This window comes from Microcaecilia unicolor, chromosome 7 (genome assembly GCF_901765095.1).
Source record: "Microcaecilia unicolor chromosome 7, aMicUni1.1, whole genome shotgun sequence".
Taxonomy (NCBI): Eukaryota; Metazoa; Chordata; class Amphibia; order Gymnophiona; family Siphonopidae; genus Microcaecilia; species Microcaecilia unicolor.
The window spans coordinates 242,463,327-242,486,869 of record NC_044037.1 but is presented as its reverse complement, the minus strand read 5'-3'; the positions used below and the strand labels follow the sequence as shown (position 1 = coordinate 242,486,869).

The following is a 23,543-nucleotide window of genomic DNA, read 5'->3' as shown; positions in this document are numbered from 1 at the left end:
ACTCCCCCACTTATCCACCCACCCTAGAGTTGATGGTAGAGAGATGCGGAGTGGGATGCCTGTGGATCTCTGATCCTGAGGCAGAATGTCTGCCTCTATGGTCACTTGGGACTGGACCAGACAACCTCCAATTCAACGGTTAAAGGGGTTTTCATTTCCACCACTAAACCACTGTAAAATGGAAGTCAAATCAAATTTGAAGTTAACTTTACTTCCATGTTGGCATGCTTTTTAAAACTTTGAATATGGTATACAGTCTCAACTATACTTCCTATTGCTTTTACATCCAAAGTAAAATAAACATGGAAATGAATATCTGCATTAAAATGTAATGCAGGTGTTGGCAAACTCTCATTAAAATCGGCTCCTAAGGCAGGAGACAGCCTGCCTAGATACTGACAAGCCAGCTATGCATTAGCTATAATGCAATACTTCGCAGAAAGTCACTGGGGTAACTGGGTCAAGCAGGTCTGCTGAACTGCATTGTGGCTAGTCCAGGCAGTCTTGCTGACTGAGTATTGTTACATAATAAAAACCATCACAACCAAAACCTGGAATTACTCCAGGAACAAATAGTCTATTTACCAATTATATTTCTTTCCATGACAACTACTGTACGTAGAAAAACAGGGACACTAAGCTACTTCTCAATTTAAGCAGGCTGCATAAAAACAAATTTTCAGATCAGTCTCTGTTTGAGGAAATATTATTGGATAAGCTAAACTGTTTATATTTTCTTAAACTCCATCTTAACACACAACTTTCATAGGAAGCAACTACATATCACAGAAACTTATTTTCGCAGGATCTCTATAGCTAGATTGCCATGTGTTCTGCACTATACCAGCTGTCATCAACTCCTGTCCTTATGAACACAACAACATGCTTATTTTTCATGATATCCACAGTATAGTTTCAGGTATTTGTTAAGTGAACAAGGTTAAGGTGAAGCTTGTTCTTACTTGTTAATCTCCTTTCCTTGAGTCCTGCTAGACTAGATCAAACTAGTGGGTTGCATTCCTCTACTAGCAGATGAAGAAAGAGGTACTGAAAGTGACAGCACTTGTATAAGGTCTGATACATCCTGCAGTTCTCCAGTATGTGAATGCCAAAGCTGAAAGGGCACCAACAAGGATTTACCCTCTACCCCTCTCTTCCAACTGAGCAACAACTGAAGCTTGCACCCATAAAACCAACAAGACTTAAGACCTATATACAACAGATGCAGAATAAGGCGAAGAATATTCCAAGAACAACCCCATACCTATGTCTTCCAGGGCAGACCCTGGACTAGTCTAGCAGGATTTAAGGAAAGAAAATTAACAGGTATGAATAAATTTCACCTTCTTTATTGTCTCTGCTAGACCAGTCCAAACTAGTGGGATGTACCTAAGCAATACCCTATTGGGTGGGGAAAGACCAAGCCTCCTGAAGCATTGCTCTGCCAAATTTGTTGCTCCTGCTTCTACCAGTTCCAGTCCCAAGATGGACACCAAGACCTTCAGCTACAGTCTCGAGAGACTGCCGCTGAAGCTCACGGTGGCCATTTTGGTGGAAAAGATGGCAGGGGCAAGAGTGACTGAATCGCTCTTTCCACAGTTAGGTCACTAGGCCATCTGAGGTAGGCCTGGGGGGGGGGGGGGGGGGGAGCTGGCTGATGACTGGGTCCAAGAGGAGGGCAAGGAGGCTGTGTGCAGTAGCGGCAGCGGGGGGGGAGGATAGAGGTTGGCCATGTGTGGTAGCAGTGGCGGGGGAGGGGCAATTCCTGACCTGGCAGTTTTCATTTTCGGCTTCTACCGAAACCGAGTGGCAAATTTCGGTTACAGATTTGATTTTGGCAGAAACTATAGATCTTGGGTTCATATGGGCTCTATAACTTACCACCATTCACTGCTTTTGTCCTCAGCAGGCAGGAATTACAGTGCCAAGAGAATGTCTCTCTAATCCAGACAACTGATATATACATACACACATATATATACATACAAACATATATACAGTGCACGTCGGATAAGCGCATGCTCTGTTTAACTGAATGCCGTACTTCAGTCCCATTTTTAGCGCCATCAATTTCTATGGGGACAAACTTCGGTTTAGCGCACCACTGATAAGTGCAAGATTTGCTTATATGCAAGGTTTAAGACCGCTCCTCTGCAGGAAAGACTCCGCATAAGCACACGGACAGAATATGGAAGCCGATTGGCGCCTGACAACCAACGAGATTTCAAATTTACCAGCCCTTTAACTGCCACAGGCAGAATAAGCAAAAGAATGTTAGAGTGAGCAATGGAGGAGTCGTCGTGGCGGAACTGTAAGACTTTAACACTGGCTGAACGAATAGAAATTCTTAAAAAATTAGAAAACAAAGTCAAGCATCTATTGCTAAAAAATATGGTGTCAATCCCAGTCAAATTTCACGTGTTTTGAAGCAGAAAAACCAGCTTCTGGAAGACTGGCAAAACAATACAAATGCACACAGGAAATTTAAAAGGGCAGAAAAAGCTGAGGAGATAGAAGATGTTCTTCTTTGGTGGTTTTCTTGAGTCAGGAGCAGACAGTTTCCTGTCAGTGGTCCACTGCTTATGGAGAAAGCTAACCAGCTAGCTGAAAGTCTTGGAGTAACTGAATTCAGGATGGTTGGAAAGATGGAAGGAGAGGGACAACATAACATTCAAGAAACAGCATGGTGAGAAACAAGACACTGATGACTTTGGTGCTGAAAATTCGGTTGTTTCAGTTCTTCCTACCATCTTGAACGAGTTTGCACCTCGTGACAATTTCAATGCTGACGAAAACGGTCTCTACTGGCGAGCGATTCCTGATGGAACACTTGCATTCAAACATGCCTAAACTACTGGAGGTAAAACGTCGAAGGACCGACTGACGATCCTCCTTTGCTGCAATATGGATGGGAGTGAAAAGTTGGAACCCCTCATCATTGGAAAGGCAAACAGCCCCATTGCTTCAAGAAAGTTAAGCGACTTCCTGTGTCATACGAGGCTAACGCAAATTCATGGATGACTGGGGAAACTTGGAAGCAGTGGCTAAAGAAGTTAGACACTAGAATGCGGGCACAAAAGTGTCAGATTTTGTTGCTTTGTGATAATTGTGCTGCACACAGGGATGATGTCAGGCTGTCTAACGTCAAGGTGGTCTTCCTGCCACCAAACACTACCTCTCTGATCCAACCTATGGATCAGGGCATAATAGCCAATTTCAAACAATATTATCGGGCTCTTGTGCTTCATCGTCTGATCAGCGTTATGGATGACCAGACTGGCAAGGATAAACGTGCTGTTGAACTGGCTCGTAACCTATCACTGTTGGATTCCCTACATATGAAGAAAGAAGCCTGGAATCATGTTACACAGGCAACCATTGTGAACTGCTACAAGCTGGCAAGCTTTGTTAAGGATGTAGAGAAGGACGAAACAGATGCAGCTGTTGCAAACACGTCAGATGAACAGGTTACTGACATCCCAGCCAGTGTTACTGAAGAGAAGCTTCATCACTATGTAGCTGTTGATTACGATCTACAAACAGCTGATGACAGCACTGATGTCCAGATATGCGCCTACAAGCAGGCAACAACAGCTGATGATGAAACAGATGATGAAATGAGCAGCGAGGCACATGCTGACGAAATTCAACAACCTCCCCCTGTCACTTTTGCAAGAGCGCTGGAGAGTCTGAACACCGTGCGGGCCTATCTGGAGGCCACTGGATGTCAGTGCTATGACAGTTTTTACCATCTGGCAGACGTAGTCTATGGAACTCACAGACCCAAATAATGTACAGAGGACTATAACTGATTACTTCAAGTAAGCCTAACGTCAGTTAACGGAGACTGGAGACTATATACTGTACATATAACAGTACTGTACATATGTTTATCAAATGTCAAGCTTCTTTGGGTCACAACGGTTAAGTGCACGCTCTGGTTAACTGCATGCATTTCTTTGGTCCCAGACCCTTGCACTTAAGCGGATCGCACACACATACACACACACACACACACACACATATATATACACTTACACATAAACTGATATGTATACACAGAATATATATTTGACATTTCAGATATGCATACCTAATACACATACACTGCTTCTAATATGGGGTTATGTGCATATAAAACTCCTCCAGGTGCTAGCACAAATCTACAGGCAAAATATCAATTCTGCAGCTAGTGAACAACTGGTACACTAGAATGTACACATGTTTTCACAAAAATCAGCATGCTTCTCCTGTGTTTACACATATTTTTGCTGCACATATTAATGGCATAAGATTTATTTACAGAATGGAACAAAGGTTTTCTTTTATTCATGCATTAGGAAGCTGCATGCAAAATTCAGCACACAACTCTTTACACACAGCCCCTAAACCTGGTAATTCTAGATGTCCAAAAAAGACAAGGTATCCCATTTACTGAGTAACAAGTTATATACCTGTCATTTCCATTAATCATTCCCATTATTGAAGATATTCTGATGTGATTTTACATAATAGCAAATACATTTTACCTTGTATGTAATCTAATTCTTCCGCACAGGCGATGCTCAATAGATTTCCCCCTTGATTCTGACACGAAATATAAGCCTCTTTCCAAGAAAGAGCAGATTGGAAATTAAACTGGTAACAGCTCTGAAGTCCCGAATGCTGTTCCCAATAATGATCACAGCCATTCACTGTTTGGTAAAAAGGTATAAAAAAAAGTTCATGTCAGATTCATTTTATAAAATTTTAGTTTCACAATTAGTCTTTCCTTCAAAAATTTGCACTAACCCTTGTGACTGTTTTGGTTTCTGAAGCCAATGACATCAACACTCACAATCTTCTAGACTAAAGAAAGAGGACACTGAACTAGATACTTCTCTTATGGGAAATTTACGCTCAGAAAGTAGCTGCTATACTTATATGGATAAAAGGAAAATGTTAAAAATGAAACCTGTGCAGGGGCCATACTTTAGGCACCTTAAGTCACCTGCCAAAACTAGGTGCCACCTTGAGGAAAAAAGTTAAATGATCTGAAACATCTAATGGAAAAGGGATACTCCGATTTAAAAAAAAAAAGTTGCATCAAGGAAACCTTGAGAATAAATATAAATCCAAATAAACTGATGTACTTAGGAGCCATTTACAGAGCTCGCTCTTTTGGGACTTCTGCTGGCCCAACACGGTCGCCGGCGGTAGTCCCACCCCGAGTGCTCACCATTTCAGGAGAGCCCCCCACCCAGAAATGGCTAGTGCGACGCTAATCGGGCACCACCGTGTGCTGCCCGGTTACCGCCAGGTTAGCACCAGAACCCTTATCTCCACCTCTGTGAGTAGCGGTAAGGGCTCCCCGCTGCATGCCCACGCGGTGAAGTTATCTCACCATGTGGCCAATTCTTTTTTTGGATTTTACTGGCTGCAGGAAAAAATGGGCCCTGGCGTGTGGGGAAAATGGCTCCCGCCACCAGCGCAGGGCCCTTTTCCCCCACAGCTTAGTAAAAGGACCCCTTAGTTTTCTGCAGTGGTGTAAATTCTATTCACACAGCCACTGACATGTGGGGATGAGGGGGGGAGGGAAGATAGAAAATAAAGGGGCATAAGTGGGCCCCTGAGGTGGATCCCTTTTTTCCAATATTTTGCTCGGGGGCGATCAATTTGAACTTCTGCCACATGTGATCTACTTGTTAAATTTCATCTAAAACATTACCAAATACATAAAAAAAGAACTCCTGAGTTCTAGGTACAAGTTTTGTAGTACATGCCTGCTTTTAAGCATACTCCCCATTTTCCATCAGAATCATAGTCAAACGTTGTGGCACACCATCCACTTTCACTTCGTTCATCAATAATGCAATCGTGAAATAGCTTCCCTTTGTATTGGAAAGGAAATTCGCATGGTTTTCCATGGGCATTTCCATCTCTGGTATAGATGTCTGTTAAAAAAAATATATATATATATCACACACAAAACTTAGCTGTGGCTTAGTTTTATTAAAAGGTATCATCTTAACTACAACCTGTTCACAACAACACTGGGTTCTTACTTAAGACACTTTGAGGGGTCTGCCAGTACTAGAGTGAAAACTTAAATCATAAAGTCGGAAGTAGTAACAAGAACCACAAACAACCAACAAAGGAATGGAAAACAGAACTTCAAACCGCTCACTTTTAAATAAAATGTTATTAGGACTGGATGACATTTAAATAATAAGAGGCCATAATTATTTCAATGGCACGCAAAATTATAAGTGTATGCATTTCCAAACTAGAGGTAACACTTTACCAAAAGAAAATTGTTCTACGACCAGCCCGGTGGCGGAAGGTAAAATTATGTATCATACCTGATAATTTTCTTTCCATTAATCATAGCTGATCAATCCATAGACTGGTGGGTTGTGTCCATCTACCAGCAGGTGGAGATAGAGAGCAATCCTTTTGCCTCCCTATATGTGGTCATGTGCTGCCGGAAACTCCTCAGTATGTCGATATCAAAGCTCCATCCGCAGGACTCAGCACTTAGAGAATTACACCCACAAAGGGACACTCTGCCCAGCTCACCACCGCCGAAACGGGGGAGGGGAATTAACCCAGCTCATCCCCACACAAGTGGGGGAGGGGAATCCGTCCAGCTCATCCCCGCGGAGCGGGGGAGGGACACCACACCCGCCGATGCGGGGGGATCTGGCTTATCCTGCAACCGCAACCGCGGGAGGAGCTGACTGACCCTAACACCGCCGAAGCGGGAGGGGTACAATGCTGCCCTACAGCCGCACGAAGCGGGAGGGAGTGCCGGCAGAATTTAAATCTCAATCCAGCCCCGTAAAACGGAGGGGAGAGGAATGCAGCAGCTCACTGTAACACAAACTCGTCTCAACTCTTGAAGAATCCAAGTGAAAAAATAACTTGAACACGAAGTCTTCCTGAACAGGAACTGAAGACTAAACTTGAATCTGAAATGCAACCAGAATATAAACAGTACAGATATCTGGGAGGGACTATGGATTGATCAGCTATGATTAATGGAAAGAAAATTATCAGGTATGATACATAATTTTACCTTCCATATCATCAAGCTGATCAATCCATAGACTGGTGGGATGTACCGAAGCAGTACTCACCCAGGGCGGGACATAGAAATCCCTGACCGCAACACTGAAGCTCCAAACCGGGCCTCCGCCCGAGCAGCCACAGTCAAGCGGTAATGCTTGGAGAATGTATGGGCCGAAGCCCAAGTTGCCGCCTTGCATATCTCTTCCAAGGAGACGGAACCGGCCTCTGCCATCGAGGCCGCCTGAGCTCTTGTGGAGTGAGCCTTCAGCTGGATAGGCGGCACCTTCCCCGCGGCCACATAAGCCGCTGCAATGGCTTCCTTGACCCATCTTGCCACTGTAGGCTTAGCAGCCTGCAGACCCCTACGAAGACCTGCAAACAGGACAAACAGATGATCCGATTTCCGGAAATCATTGGTCACTTCCAAGTATCTGATGATGACTCGTCTCACATCCAGACATTTGAGAGCAGAGTATTCCTCTGGGTAGTCCTCCCTACGAAAGGAAGGGAGACAGAGCTGCTGATTCACATGGAAGCGAGAAACAATCTTGGGCAGGAAGGAAGGCACTGTGCGAATAGTCACTCCTGCCTCAGTGAACTGCAGAAAAGGCTCTCGACATGAGAGCGCCTGGAGCTCGGAAACTCTTCTGGCTGAAGTGATAGCCACCAAAAAGACTGCTTTCAACGTCAGGTCTTTCAGAGATGCCCTCGACAAGGGTTCAAAAGGCGGCTTCTGCAAGGCTCTTAGCACCAGATTGAGATTCCATGCAGGCACCACAGAGTGCAGAGGAGGGCGCAGGTGATTAACTCCCTTGAGAAAGCGCACCACATCTGGCTGTGAAGCCAGGGAAACACCCTTCAGGCGGCCCCTGAAGCAAGTCAGAACCGCTACCTGGACTTTAAGGGAACTGAGCGACAGGCCTTTCTCCAGACCTTCTTGCAGGAACGCCAACACTGAAGAAATTGGAGCAGTGAAGGGAGAAAGTGAGCCTGCTTCACACCATGCTGCAAAGGTACGCCAAACCCTGGCGTAAGCAGTAGAAGTAGAGCGCTTCCTCGCTCTCAGCATAGTGGCGATGACCTTGTCTGAGAAGCCCTTCTTCCTCAGACGCTGCCGCTCAATAGCCAGGCTGTAAGACCAAAGGGGGAGGGATCCTCCATCACCACGGGACCCTGATGCAACAGGCCCTGCTCCACTGGCAGCCGCAGAGGATCGTCGACTGAGAGCCTGATCAAGTCCGCATACCAGGGACGTCTGGGCCAATCCGGACCCACCAGGATTATCCGGCCTGGATGCTTTGCCACCCGGTCTAGCACCCTGCCTAGCATGGGCCAGGGCGGGAACACATAGAGAAGCTCTTGTGTCGGCCACTGTTGGAGAAGAGCATCTACTCCCAGGGATCGAGGGTCCCGTCCTCTGCTGAAAAAGCGCGGCACTTGGCAATTGGCCGATGACGCCATCAGATCTAGGCTCGGCTGGCCCCAGCGCTTCGTGATGTCCAAGAACGCCTGAGCAGATAGCTGCCACTCTCCGGGCTCCAAGGTATGGCGACTGAGAAAGTCCGCCTTGACATTCATGACTCCGGCAATGTGGGCCGCTGACAGCTGTTCCAGGTTCGCTTCCGCCCACTGGCATAGATTCATGGCCTCCTTGGCTAGAGGGGCGCTCTTGGTACCTCCCTGGCGGTTGACATAGGCCACAGCAGTGGCATTGTCCGCCAGTACCGGGATGAACTCCAAAAGCGCCAACCGAATGGCTCTGAGTTCCAGGAGGTTGATAGACCACTTTGCCTCTGCAGGAGACCAGAGCCCCTGCGCTGTCCTTCCCAAGCAGTGGGCTCCCCAGCCAGTCAAAGAGGCGTCCGTCGTGACGACAATCCACTCTGGGGTCACCAGAGGCATTCCTGCAGACAACTTGTCTGTCTGCAGCCACCAGCTCAGCGCCTTGCGCACTGCTGGGTCCAAGGGAAGGTGCACAGCATAATCCTCCGACATCGGAGTCCAGCGCTGCAACAGAGAGTGTTGTAGTGGTCTCATATGAGCCCTGGCCCAGGGCACTACTTCCATCGTGGCCGTCATAGAGCCCAACAGCTGCACATAGTCCCAAGCCCGAAGAGGAGAGGCTACTCGGAACTGGTCCACCTGAGCCTGAAGTTTGACAATCCGATTGTCTGGCAGGAACACTCTGCCCACTTGGGTGTCGAATCGAACTCCCAGATACTCCAGGGACTGAGTCGGGCGCAGCTGGCTCTTCTCCCAGTTGATGATCCACCCCAGGGAGCTCAAAAGAGCAACCACCCGGTTCACAGCTTTGCCGCACTCTGCATAAGAGGGGGCTCCGATCAACCAGTCGTCCAGATAAGGATGGACTTGTACTCCTTCCTTTCGCAGGAAGGCCGCGATGACCACCATTACTTTGGAAAAGGTCAGCGGAGCAGTAGCCAACCCGAAAGGGAGGGCTCTGAACTGGAAGTGTCGTCCCAGGACTGCAAAACGCAGGAAGCGTTGATGAGGAGGCCAGATGGGAATATGCAGGTACGCTTCCTTGATGTCCAAGGAAGCCAAGAACTCTCCCGCCTTCACTGCCGCTATAACAGAGCGGAGAGTCTCCATGCGAAAGTGCCGCACTTTCAAGGCCCGATTGACCCCTTTGAGGTCGAGGATAGGCCGGACAGAACCTCCTTTCTTTGGTACCACAAAGTAAATGGAGTAACGTCCCTTGCCAATCTGATTTTCTGGCACCGGAACGACCGCACCCAGGCGGATCAGGTTGTCCAAGGTCTGCTGCACTGCCACAGCTTTGACCGGAGACTTGCAGGGAGAGAATACAAACCCGTCTCTTAAGGGTCGGCAGAACTCTAGCTTGTAGCCGTCTCTGATGACTTCCAGCACCCAAGCGTCTGAAGTTACTGTGGTCCACTCGCCCAGAAACGAGGACAGCCGTCCTCCAATCTGCACTGGGGCGTGGACCAAGGCCCCGTCATTGGGTACGAGACCCTGGGGGAGGACCGGAGGGAGCACCTCCGGGACGGCGGTCTCTGCGAAAGGAATGCTGCTTGGGGGAGAAAGTCCTCTTGAAGGAAGAGGGGGCAGAGGAGCCCGACCTGCCCGGGCGGTACCGACGGGCTTCCTGAAACCGTCCTCTGGAGGTACCGGAACGAGTACTAGCCCGAGCCCTGACCTCTGGTAACTTCTTGCCCTTAGACGTGCCGAGATCAGTCACGATTTTGTCCAGCTCGACCCCAAAGAGCAGCTTGCCTTTAAAAGGCAATCTAGCCAGGCGGGATTTAGAGGCGTGGTCAGCAGACCAATGTTTCAGCCAAAGCCACCGCCGCGCAGAGACTGTCTGAGCCATGCCTTTAGCTGAGGCTCTCAAGACATCATACAGCAAGTCTGCCAAATAGGCTAAGCCCGATTCCAGGGCCGGCCAATCAGCCCTCAAGGAATGATCCGAGGGGGAAGCCCGCTGCACCATAGTCAGGCACGCCCTGGCCACATAGGAACCGCAAACCGAGGCCTGCAAACTTAAAGCAGTCGCCTCAAAGGACGACCTTAAGGCCACCTCCAATCTTCTGTCTTGTGCGTCCTTTAGGGCCGTGCCACCTTCCACCGGCAAAGCCGTTTTCTTAGTCACCGCAGTGATTAAAGAATCCACGGTAGGCCACAGATAGGCCTCACGTTCACTTTCAGGCAAAGGATAGAGGCGGGACATAGCCCTAGCCACTTTGAGGCTCGCTTCCGGGACATCCCATTGAGCCGAAATTAAGGTGTGCATGGCATCATGCACGTGGAAGGTTCTAGGCGGGCGTTTCGTCCCCAGCATAATGGCAGAGCCAACAGGGGCTGAGGGAGAGACGTCCTCCGGAGAGGAAATCTTCAAAATGCCCATGGCCTGCACTAACAGGTTGGGCAAATCCTCTGAGCTAAAAAGCCGCGCTGCAGAAAGGTCATCCACTCCATCCGAGCGGGGATCCGTCTCCTCCAAGGAATCCGCAAAGGACCGTTGGGAGAACTCAGATACGCTGCCCTCATCTACATCGGAGGAGACAAGGTCCTCCAAGGCCTGGGAATCAACCCGAGGGCGTTTACCTCCGGGGACCTCAACCTCTTTACCAAACGAGGGAGCAGGGGCAGCGTTTTGCATAAGGAAGGCCTGATGCAGCAGCAAAACAAACTCGGGGGAGAAACCCCCCAGACTGTGCACTTCCGCAGCCTGGGCTACAGCCCTAGACGCACCCTCAACCGGCGCTCGCAAGAGCGGGGGAGAGACATGCTGCGCATCCAAAATGGCGTCCGGCGCGACACTCCGCGAAGGAGCCGCGCGGGAAAAACGGCGCTTAATTTTAGCCGCTTTGGTGCCGTCGCCCAAATTAAGGGCGTCCATGGCATTAATGTCTCCCTCAAGGGCGGCCCACGAAGAAGCCATCCGAGCCGCGTGGCCGGCCAAGATGGCGGAGGCGAGCAGCGGGGGATGGGCGTTTATGGCGGGAAAAACCGCCACGCCGGAGGAAGGACCGGGACACTCATCGGTCACGAAACTGTCACCCAACAAGGGCGAATCAGACTTTAAGACCCCCGCATCCCCTCTAGAAGCGCCTAAGCGATCCGGGGAGCGACTCTTTGCGCCCTCGCCCTCCGACGCCATATGCCACGTGGAGATCAATCGGGGAACCCCCTGCCCGCTATAAAAAGGTAAAAATTACCTGCTTTCCGCTCCGAGCTGTAACGACCTGGTGTCCCAGTGAGTAGCTGCAATAAACGTTTAAATAAACGTCGAAATAAACGCCTTTAAGGACGTTCAAAATTTTTTTTTTTTTTAACGGAGCCAGCAGGAGGGGGGAGAAAAGGAGGGACCTGGCACCACCAGGTTTGCAGTTGCTCAAGAAGAGCCCTCAACCCCAGGCACTCAACAAAACCTAAAAATTAGGCTTGGAGGCCTAGCCAGAGCTGCTGCTGTGTGTGACCACCACCTGCTGAGATAGAGAACATACTGGGGAGTTTCCGGCAGCACATGACCACATATAGGGAGGCAAAAGGATTGCTCTCTATCTCCACCTGCTGGTAGATGGACACAACCCACCAGTCTATGGATTGATCAGCTTGATGATATGGAACAGCAGTGTTATGCCTGCCAATAAGGACCTGAATAAGATTGCTAGGTCAAGCCTTTAGTTTCTCAGGGCAGCTGGGGTTGAAGATGATGCTGTAGAGAAACTGTTTCCAGTCCCTGGTGGGAAGTCTTAGCAATCAATTAAACAGCAACACAAGGGAAAGGGAATGGGACTTGATATACTGCCTTTCTGTGGGTTTTGCAACTACATTCAAAGAGATTTACATAGTATATACAGGTACTATTTAATACCTGGGGCAATGGAGGGTTAAGTGACTTCTCCAGAGTCACCAGGAGCTGCAGTGGGAATCAAACCCAGTTCCCCAGGATCAAAGTCTGCTACACTAACCACTAGGCTACTCCTCTACTCGCAGAACATAAGTATTGCTATACTAGCACAGACTGAAGGTCCATCAAGCCCAGCACCCTGTTTGCAACAGTGGCCAATCCAGGTTACAAGTACCTGGCAAGATCCCAAAACAGTACAATACATTTTATGCTGCTTATCCTAGAAATAAGCAGTGGATTTTCCCCAAGTCCATCTAAAAACGGCTTATGGACTTTTAGGAAATTCTCCAAACCTTTTTTAAACCCTGCTAAGCTAACTGCTTTTACTACATTCTCTGGCAACAAATTCAAGAATTTAATTACACGTTGAGTGAAGAAATATTTTCTCAGATTCATTTTAAATTTACATAGCTTTATTGCATACCCCCTACTCCTAGTATTTTTGGAAAGTGTAAACAAACTATTCCAGTCTACCCGTTCCACTCCACTCATTATTTTATAGACCTCTATCATATCTCCCCTCAGCCATCTTTTCTCCAAGTTGAAGAGCCCTAGCCGCTTCAGCCTTTCCCTTATAGGGAAACTGTCTCATCCCCTTTATTATTTTTGTCGCCCTTCTCTGTACCTTTTCTAATTCCACTATATCTTTTTTGAGATACGGAGCCCAGAACTGCACACAATATTCGAGGTGCGTTGCACCACAGAGCGATACAAAGGCATTATGACATCCTCATTTTTGTTCCATTCCTTTCCTAATAATACCTAACATTCTATTTGCTATCTTAGCTGCTGCTACACACCGAGCAAAGGGTTTCAAAGTATCAATAACACCTAGATCTCTTTCCTGGTCGGTGACTCCTAATGTGGAATCTTGCGTTACATAGCTGTAGTTTGGATTCCTCTTTTCCACATGCATCACTTTGCACTTTGCTTATATTAAATGTCATCTGCCATTTGGATGTCCAATCTCATAAGGTCCTCTTGTAACAACTTTGAATAACTTTGTGTTGTCAGTAAATTTAATTACCTCACTAGTTACTCCCATCTGTAGAGACCCTAAAGCTTTTAAAAATGCTTGTCCATAAATCCCCCTTCTATTACAGATAAATCTAAACAAAAAGGACCTTATTCTATATCTGGTGCCGAAAAAAAATCGGTTTATAGAATAAGCATAGTGCTGTCCACGCAACTAAAATTTAGGCACAGCCATTTACACCAATGAAAAGCTGGTGTAAAGGCCCACTCCGGAATGGATTATTCTACAACACTGTGTGTAAATTTTATAAACCCCCACACTCCTCCCATGGCCATGTCCACTTTTGAGATCCATGTGGTAGAATTTACAAGGACTACTTTATAGAATACGTTTAGTGAGTAATGCGTGTAAATACTAATTAGTGTCAATTAGTGCTAATTGCTTGTTAACAAATTGTCGGTGCTGACTGGCTTGTTAACTAATTGAGTAGCGCACGCAAATCAGAGTACGCCCAGGTTTGCACACGCAACTCTAGTCGTGCTGTATAGAATTTGCAGAAAAGTGCTTAAAAACTAAATCTCTTGGGGTTTAAGCAGTTTGCTTCCTTATACTGCCCGCTAATACATATCTGCCCATTCAGAACTGCAGCAATCTGAAAACTCTCTGCCTGTCTGAACAGTGCTGTTTCAGTGACTGGGTTAAGTGAGTTTGTAAGATAAGACAGGCAAAAATTCCTGTAGATTTGTGAATGAATGCTCATGGTGCTGTAGCCTAGTAAAGAGAAGTTCCGTCTGGGAAGTACAAAAACTGCTGGATTGAAAAAAAAAAAAATTGGTCTGACAGTGGGCTCAACATTAAGCAAAATCATTTGTAGGGTGTCTAATGGGAAAACTTACTGACTTCACATCCCCCTTTCTGACAGCTCTCCCCAAACTATTTCTACAGCAACTATTAGGATTACAACATAAATAAAAGGCCAAATGATTTGATCAGGGCACCTACAGAGCCGCAGATCGAGATGTTAATATTTTTGGACTTTTTCTGAGTTTATCTATTACACTACCTTCATGGTTAATATAAAATTCTGCTAACTTCTATTAAAAAAAAATCCCAAAAGAAACCTCAGAGCTGGAATGCTAACCTCACAGTTCAAACTTCTCTTATTGACCTACAAGTGCATTCACTCTGCAGCTCCTCAGTACCTCTCCACTCTCATCTCTCCCTACATTCCTCCCCGTTCACTGGGTAAATCTCTCTTATCTGCACCCTTCTTCTCCACCACTAACTCCAGACTCCGTTCCTTTTACCTTGCTGCACCATATGCCTGGAATAGACTTCCTGAGCCGGTACGTCAAACTTCATCTCTGGCTGTCTTCAAATCTAAGCTAAAAGCCCACCTTTTTGATGCTGCTTTTAACTCCTAACCCTTATTCACTTGTTCAGAACCCTTATTTTATCATCCTCACTTTAATATTCCCTTATCTCTTGTTTGTCCTGTTTGTCCTAATTAGATTGTAAGCTCTGTCGAGCAGGGACTGTCTCTTCATGTTCAAGTGTACAGCGCTGCGTAAGTCTAGTAGCGCTTTAGAAATGATAAGTAGTAGTAGTTTATTATTTGCTTTTTGATTAAACTGAGTGGGAACGCTCGCGTGACGGGCGGGAAGTCATTCGCGCATGCGTGGTGCGCACGCCAAAAGGCGCTGGCAAACTTTTAAAAAATTTTTCTTGCAAAATTGCCGAGTCCCGGGCAGACGCGGACGTCGACCCACATGTGAGAACAATCAGCCTGCTGTGTTCAGAGAATACCTGCTACAGGTATGTATCTTCGCTATACTGCTTATCCTAGAAATAGTGGATTTTCCCCAAGTCCATTTAATAATGGTCTATGGACTTTTTCTTTAGGAAGCCGTCCAAGCCTTTTTTAAACTCCACTTGACGTACCGGCTTTGACCCAATACCACTCTGTATTTCTCAAACCGGAATTGGCGATCGCCAACACTGTACTATGTAGCTACATTGAGCCTGTAAAAAGGTGGGAAAATGTGGGATACAAATGCAACAAATAAATAAATAAATGAGCCCTGAACATTTCTCACAGGATCCCCCCCCCCCCCACACTAAACATGTGGGCACAAATTACGTGCACAGTTCGTCCATGGCTTAATCTTAGCAACCACTAAGAAAAGTGTATGATTCTTGAAGTTTTCAGACTAGAATTAAAAAAGAAAATGAAAGAGGAATAGAGAAATATTAACATTCGTTGTGGGCACATCAATGGAGGTGGTGTGGGGGTATAGTTGTTTTTACGTGCGAGACAGTGGCACTTTTTGTTTGCGAGGCAGTGGTGTGTGTGCGTGTGGGGGAGGTACTTTTTGTGTGCAAGGCAGTAGCGTATGCATGTGTGGGGGGAGGTACTTTTTGTGTGCGAGGCAGTGGCATGTGCACGTGTGGGGGGAGGTACGTTTTGTGTGCGAGGCAGTGGCATGTGCACGTGTGGGGGAGGTACTTTTTGTGTGCGAGGCAGTGGCATGTGCGCACGTGGGGGAGGTACTTTTTGTGTGCGAGGCAGTGGCGTGTGCGCATGTGGGGGAGTACATTTTGTGAGTGAGGCTGTCATGTGCGTGCGTGGGGAGATACATTTTGTGAGCGAGCCTGTTGTGTGCCGCCTCCCCACAATCGTCAACCCCCCCCCCCCCCCCCCCCCGGATCACTGGCACAATTGAAATACCTTGTTGGCTGGTGGGGATACTGAGGCCCCGCCAGCAGAAGACGTCTTCCTCCAGAGCTGTCTTCTGCCGATTGCCTGCCCCTGCTTTTTCTCTCAGGGCATGCTCGGTTTCAAAACCGAGCATGCGCGCCTGAGAGGATAAGCAACTGCTCAGCTGGGAAGAATAGCAGCACTGGATGTCCTCCTCTGGGTCCTCCCCAGCCTCCAAGGAGGGCCCAGCCGCGGCGCCAGAGTTTTCTCTCTTCTACTCCTGTCTGGATGCAATCAATCAGATCCTGCCAGAAGCAGGAGATAGAGAGAGAGGCCTGGGCCCGGGGAATTTTGCCCCCCCTCTCGGCGGCTCTGGTAGAAGCAGTTAGCTTAGCAGGGTTTAAAAAAAGGTTTGGAGAATTTCCTAAAAGAAAAGTCCATAAGCCATTATCAAGATGGACTTGGGAAAACCCACTGCTTATTTCTAGGACATGCAGTATAAAATCTGTTTTACTGTTCTGGGATCTTGCCAGACACTTGTGACCAGGATTGGAATCAGGATACTGGGCTTGATGTACCTTCGGTCTGTCTCGGTATGACAATGTTTATGTTCTTATGTACCTTCCCTCCCCATGGGGTTGTTTTATAGTTGTTTGCCAATTAAAACTTACATCAGAAGCCCTGCTTCACATGACTTCTTAGCTCTGAATATACTGCTTATCTTGTGTGGCACATGTGTGTGCAAGTTATACCAGTTTTCAAAAAAAAAAACTATGTGGATAACTTTTCCTTTGGAAATTACCCCATTAAAAGTGTGCACACATTTATACCTGCTATTTTAACATGCACAAATTTCACTGCTTATTTTATAAACAAATGCTAATCCCACCTCAAACCCACCCCCAGAGCGCCCACATTCAGCTGGGGGGGATTTTTTATTTTTATTTTTTTAGATTTAACTAAGGACTTTTCAGTAGCAGCTCAAAGGCTAAACTGGAGCATGCTGGGTATTTCCCTATTCCTGGAGGGTTTATAATCTAAAAGATGAGATAAACATATGCATAAAGAGCCCATTTTTAAAGAGATTTTGTACATACAAATGGCTTTTAAAATTACCCACCTTATAGGCAGTTAGCAGACTTTTGTCTAAAATGTATCCCTCAAAAGATTTTATTGTCATGTTTTGTACAACTGATGGATAACAATGTTTTGCAGATTTGTGTACAAAAAGCTTGTACCCTAAATTTAAGACAGATCTTAAGACATTGTTATTTTTATGATCTTTTCCTACTTGTTAATGGTACCCATGTTTGAACAAGGGATTAGCTATCTTTTTCCATCCTGATCTTGATATGTGATATCATAGGACACTGATGATGTGCTATATATGTCCTCTGTTTTTGTTGCCTTTATTGATTTTCTTTGTCTTGTTTCTAGTGTCCTATGACTTTTGTAAATCACCGTGTTATATTTTTATTTCAGATAGCGATATATTGAACAATAGAATAAATAAGTTCAAAGTTCATTGAAGTAATAATGGCCCATCAAGCCCTACAATTGCTTCAGTTTTTAAAGGGCTTACACTGGTTCCCCGTTTACTGGAGAGTGAAATTCAAAATCTGTTATTTAATGCTCTATGAACTAATAGCAGATCTCTCTTTACATTTGGCATCTTTGTTAAAAGATTATTGCCCATCGATATCACTACGCTACTAATAAATGTTTTTGACTGTTTCCTAAGTCCAGTCCTGGAGTACCCCTTGCCAGTCAGGTTTTCAGGATATCCACAATGAATATGCATGAGCTTGATTTGCAAACACTGCCTCTACTATATGAAAATCTGTTTCATGCATATTCATTGCGGATATCCTGAAAACCTGACTGGCAAGGGGTACTCCAAAACCGGACATGGAGTAAGTTATTTATACTGGTCTCATGAAGCCCTGTGCAAGCAAACGTGATGCTTTGAATGTCCTATTGTAAGATTTGTCACTTCTCCCTATGATAAGGATCTAATATGCCCCTGACACAGGCAGTCTTTTGCTTTTTTTCTAACACGTCTGTATGGTAGAACAATACAAACATGCTGTTTTGTCAAAGGTTGCTTTTTAATAAACTCTATTGAACTGTTCAGCCACTGGTTGGTCCGTTTGGGTGCTCCTTCTTGGATTTTTGGATTGCTGCTGCTGCTGCAGCTTTTCCTTGCCTCCTCTTTCTCCAACAGAGAGAGGGACCCATTTACAACTTAACATTCTTAACAGCTCAAAAGAATACCAGGGAGGACATGAGAGGAAGGACTCTGCCACCCCCACGGGCCTCTTCCTCTAAATAACAGGATATATATATATCTACTGATGCACAGAAGAGGCTAATTCACCCAAAACAAAATTTTAAAACCAAGTAAAAGAAATACAGCAAGAAATAGAAAAATATACAGCATGAGACTGAAGGGCTCACTACCTTCCACCTGCTGGAGACTGAGATTACTGGATCTTTCTCTGACTGGCAAGCGCTCTTATTGGCTCTCTAGAGTCACAGTTTTTTTCTCAGTCTCCACCTGCTGGAAGGCGTGCACAACACATCAGTCACATTCTGGGCCGGTCCAGAGGGACGCTAAGGTAAAAGATGGGAAAAAAAAAAACAACTTACCATGGTAAGGATGTCGACAAATATTTTCTTGAGAGTCGCCTTTTCTCCAGGTATCATTGGAGGCTATTCCTACATTCACAGTTCCACTTTTTAAATTCAGCATATACTGAGATGCACCATACACAGAAGCATCGTAACACCGCCACCAAAGCATAAGACTCGAGTCACATGGAAACATGCCCAAAGAATTAGTGGGTTTTGTAATATCCAGTCCAAGGCACTGCTGGGATCCCAAGTTGAAGAGGCGATGTTTGGATAACCACTTCCACAACAAGAAAATATCCATGTGCTCCCCACATTCTGCCACCATTATCTGTGATTCCTGCACTTTCAGGCACAAATTGGTGTTTTCATGGCGAATGGTGAACTCATTATAACCTGGGTATGAAAAAAATAATTTACGAGATTTACATTCCAAAGTGCTTAAAGGTAGGTAAAGTACAAGAAAAATATATTAAAACGGTAAAGAAATAATTGAGCACTGTCACACTATCTTCACACATTTTGTCCTGTTCACAAAGGCCATTGCTCTATTTTGACTCCTCTCCAGAAATAAGGCTTCATTTGTGAGTGTTAACCATGCATACAATTACAATGTTGAAAAACACAGGCAACTATAAAACTATCTGAATATATTTACATTTTTAAACTGAATTTTTTATTATCATCTTATTCATAAGAACATAAACATTGTCATACTGGGACAGACCAAAAGTCCATCAAGCCCAGTATCCTGTTTCCTACAGTGGCCATTCCAGGTCACAAGTACTGTACCTGGCAAGATCCCAAAACAGTAAAACAGATTTTATGCTGCTTATCCAAGAAATAAGCAGTGGATTTTCCCAAGTCCATCTTAATAGCAGCTTATGGACTTTTCTTCTAGAAAATTCTCCAAACCTTTTTTAAACCCTGCTAAACTAACTGCTTTTACCACATTCTCAGAGTTTAATTACACATTGAGTAAAGAATTATTTTCTCCAATCTGTTTTAAATTTACTATTTAATAGTTCCATTGTGTGCCACCTAGTTCTTGGAAAAAGTAAACAAGTGATTCATGTCTACTGTTCCACTCCACTCAGTATTTTATAGGAACTTTATCTCCCTAGCATGCTCTGATCTTACATTTATCCAGTCAATATTGAGGTAATTAAAATTCCTCACTCAAAGAATCTGCAGAATTCAAACCACAAAAATATAAACCAATTCTACCTGTTTACAAAAGCATTCTGTACCAGGATTGCAAATATCTTAAATAGTGGAGAAGAAAGACCTCAGTAAACAACAGGAGACATATAGTAACATAGTAACATAGTAGATGACGGCAGAAAAAGACCTGCACGGTCCATCCAGTCTGCCCAACAAGATAAACTCACATGTGCTACTTTTTGTGTATACCTTACCTTGATTTGTACCTGTCCTTTTCAGGGCACAGACCGTATAAGTCTGCTCAGCACTATCCCCGCCTCCCAACCACCAGCCCCGCCTCCCACCACCGGTTCTGGCACAGACCGTATAAGTCTGCCCAGCACTATCCCCGCCTCCCAACCACCAGTCCCGCCTCCCACCACCGGCTCTGGCACAGACTGTATAAGTCTGCCCAGCACCATCTCCACCTCCCGCCACCGGTTCTGCCACCCAATCTTGGCTAAGTTCCTTAGGATCCATTCCTTCTGAACAGGATTCCTTTATGTTTATCCCACGCATGTTTGAATTCCGTTATCGTTTTCGTTTCCACCACCTCCCACGGGAGGGCATTCCAAGCATCCACTACTCTCTCCATGAAAAAATACTTCACCCATACTGTAGGGATTGAAGTGACTGTTTTCTGTTTTACCAAGGTAAGTATTTTGCTTTCTTTGTAAGAATAACATGTGTGACTACAACTGACGTTCATGGTAAAAACTGCATTTTTTATGCTATACTCTATCAGTTAGTGTTATTGCTGAATAAGGATTGGTTTGGTCAACTTAGTAACATAGTAAATGACGGCAGATAAAGACCTGTACAGTCCATCCAGTCTGCCCAACAAGATAAACTGGTGTATGCAGGAAGGGCTGTGCATGTTCAGAAAGTTACAATAGTTCTGAGCCCTGGAAAAGCTGTTCTGACCTGCTGCCACTGGATGAAATCTGCACTCTATGCGCTTGACTGAATCCTGCTTGCCAGTGGGAGGAAAAAAAACCCCCACACACTTTACTAAGACTCCTATTTCAAAATGGACAAAAGTGAGAAAGTCAGCATTATGCCCAGCATTCTCCCCAGAAAGGTTTGACAATCAGGTGGCATGAAGGAGTAGCTGGGTGGAGAAGGGGGGGGGGGGGGTACTGGGCAGTATTATAAAATATCTGTTAAGTTAACCAGATGTTCAGTGCACCAGTTCAACAGGTCCTGGGGAGACTACTGATGCCACATTTCTGGCCTCCGGCATCCTTCTCTAATAACATGACCCCCCCACCCTTAAAAATAAGTACCCCAGAGAAGTGTAAGGGGGCAGGGAAAAGTTGGACCAAAAGAATACGGGAACAGGGGCTCAAGCAGGTAGGAGGTTACAGAAAGAGAAAGTTTCAGTATCAAGTTCCCAGTACACCGAGGGTTCGCCCCCTAGTGGCCGAGAGACCAGCCCGCGTATTGAAGAGGGGGAGGAACTACCAGTCCCAGGAACCCTCTCTTCCTAGGCAAGTCACACAGGAGCTGGGAGGCGGGGATTGGGAAATGAGGGAGAGCCAGGGGAGGAGGGGACTAGGGATTATGATAAAATGGAGGTTGCTGAGGAGCTGAAGGAGGAAGGTATGGCGACTGCAGCTCTGGCTCAAACTAAGGAGAATGCAGTGAGAGGTTTCCTGGCAGCCACGCTGAGCCAGTTGTGAAAGACTGGAGAAAGAAGGTTGAGGCAATGGGGAAAAACCCTGTGGGAAAGATGTGCCAGGTAATTTGCCTCCGAGAATAGAAAGGGGTGTTGCAGAGATTAAGCACTGGAGTAGAAGAAATGAAAGAGATTTGTTTGTTTGATGAACTGTGACCATGTGAAGGAATATACTGATGTTGTAAAGGTGTAGAAGCACATTAACTACTGGGAGTTTGAAAACAGTGTCTGAAAAGTAAAGGCACAGTAAAGCTTCCTCCAGCTGTGTGCAGGACTGAGGTGAGAAAGAAGTTCCACTGTGAAGCTGTAAGCAGTACTGCTATGGATTGCTCAAATAAACTTTCATTTACAAGAAGTCTTGCTGTTGGTGTGCATTTGTGGCTAGAAAGAGCAGCAATATTGGCAGTAAGGCCTGAAGCTGAATAAACAGTTCAGTAAAGACCAGAGCGTGGCGGACCTGTCCAGTTGGCAGTGCGTCTGACGAAGCTAAGCAAGGCTGATCTAGGCCAGACCTTGGATGAGGGACCGGCTCACAGAAGACAGAGGGTATGGTCCAAATGTAAAAAAGCATCCTTGGGAGGAGTAGAATGTGAAATGCTCTGACAAAGCAGCAATAATCACAATACAAGAAAAGATGTTAGGAAGAGGGAAAAAGAATGTTAATGGGCATTTATTCTTTGGGGTAAATGGTGGGAACCACACCTAGTAAAAATTAGGAAGCCCTGATACTTTCTTTTTGGAGCACAAACACAGTTCAAGGGGAATCTATCCACAAACCTTAAGATAGATATACACTGTCAAAGGCTTTGCTGAAATCTAAGTAGATTATATCTGGCGCACATCCTCGATCCAATTCTCTGATAGCCCAGTCAAAGAATTCAATTAGATTCTTTTGGCATGATTTACCTTTGGTAAAACCATGTTGTCTCGGACCTTGTAACCTATTAGATTCCGGGAAATTCACTATCCTTTCCTTCAGCATCACTTCCATTACTTTTCCAATTACTGAAGTGAGGCTTACTGGCCTGTAGTTTCCAGCTTCTTCTCTGTCACCACATCCGCTGTTCCCCAATCCCACGGAACCTCCCCCACCCACGGTCATGGGTCGACTGAGACCCACAGAAAGGTTAAAAAACCTGGAAGCTTCAAGTCCAGGCGATCGGTCCGGTAGCCTCCCAGAGGAGGAGGATCACCGATCCTCTCCCACAGACACAAGCGTCCACCGCCAGGGCCCTCGTCACCCCTAGCCGCGGCCGCTTCGCATTGCTCGAGTCTTCAAACCTCCGCTGTCACCGTTACTGGGCCCGGCGCTAGTACCACGAACCGTTGCTGTATCATGTTAAATATACTAGTGGATGTTCATGAAAGAACTCATGCAATATGTGAATAAATTGGATGCTGAACAACAAGACCATGACTGAATCCATTTCTTCTATTAGAGAACCCTTGAGAAAAGAGCTGGGCCCAAAACCATAGTCTACTAGTTAAAAACAGAACTCCGTTAAGTGGGATAACATTTACATGTGCGGCTGTACATTGTAAACAACTGGCCTCAGTTTATAGATTTACTGTAACCAATCACTGTGTAGCTTACAATCCAGACAGGCAAAGTAAAGGCCATCAGAACTCTCCTCTCCTCCAAGTGCCATCCCAAGACCATACATGCATCCTGAAGGCTTATCACAACCACACAACAAACTGTTCATCTGTGATCTTAAGGAAGTTCCCTTCGATTTAAGTCATGTAGAAACCTGGAAACTCCTTTCAGTTTCACTTTAGTATTTGTCCTGGCCACAGCTTTCATACTTGAAATCATTAAGCAGACAGAAAGCTCAGGAAATATTTGAATGAAAGGTTCAGCACCTGAATCCATTTGTTCCCACCTTCCTTACCTAAATAAACAATTACA

At 45.8% G+C, this 23,543-nt stretch overlaps 1 protein-coding gene across 1 annotated transcript in view; it reads right to left on the bottom strand.

Annotated features, from left to right (window-relative positions):
- LOC115475118 (lymphocyte antigen 75-like) overlaps nucleotides 1–23,543 on the bottom strand; it is a 151,842-nt gene that overhangs the window by 115,858 nt on the left and 12,441 nt on the right. The window contains exons 2-4 of the mRNA XM_030210859.1: nucleotides 18,772–19,149; nucleotides 5,763–5,933; nucleotides 4,530–4,694 (exon numbers count right to left, since the gene is read on the bottom strand). Coding sequence (XP_030066719.1) covers nucleotides 4,530–4,694; nucleotides 5,763–5,933; nucleotides 18,772–19,149 — 714 coding nt within the window. The remainder of the gene's footprint in view (nucleotides 1–4,529; nucleotides 4,695–5,762; nucleotides 5,934–18,771; nucleotides 19,150–23,543) is intronic.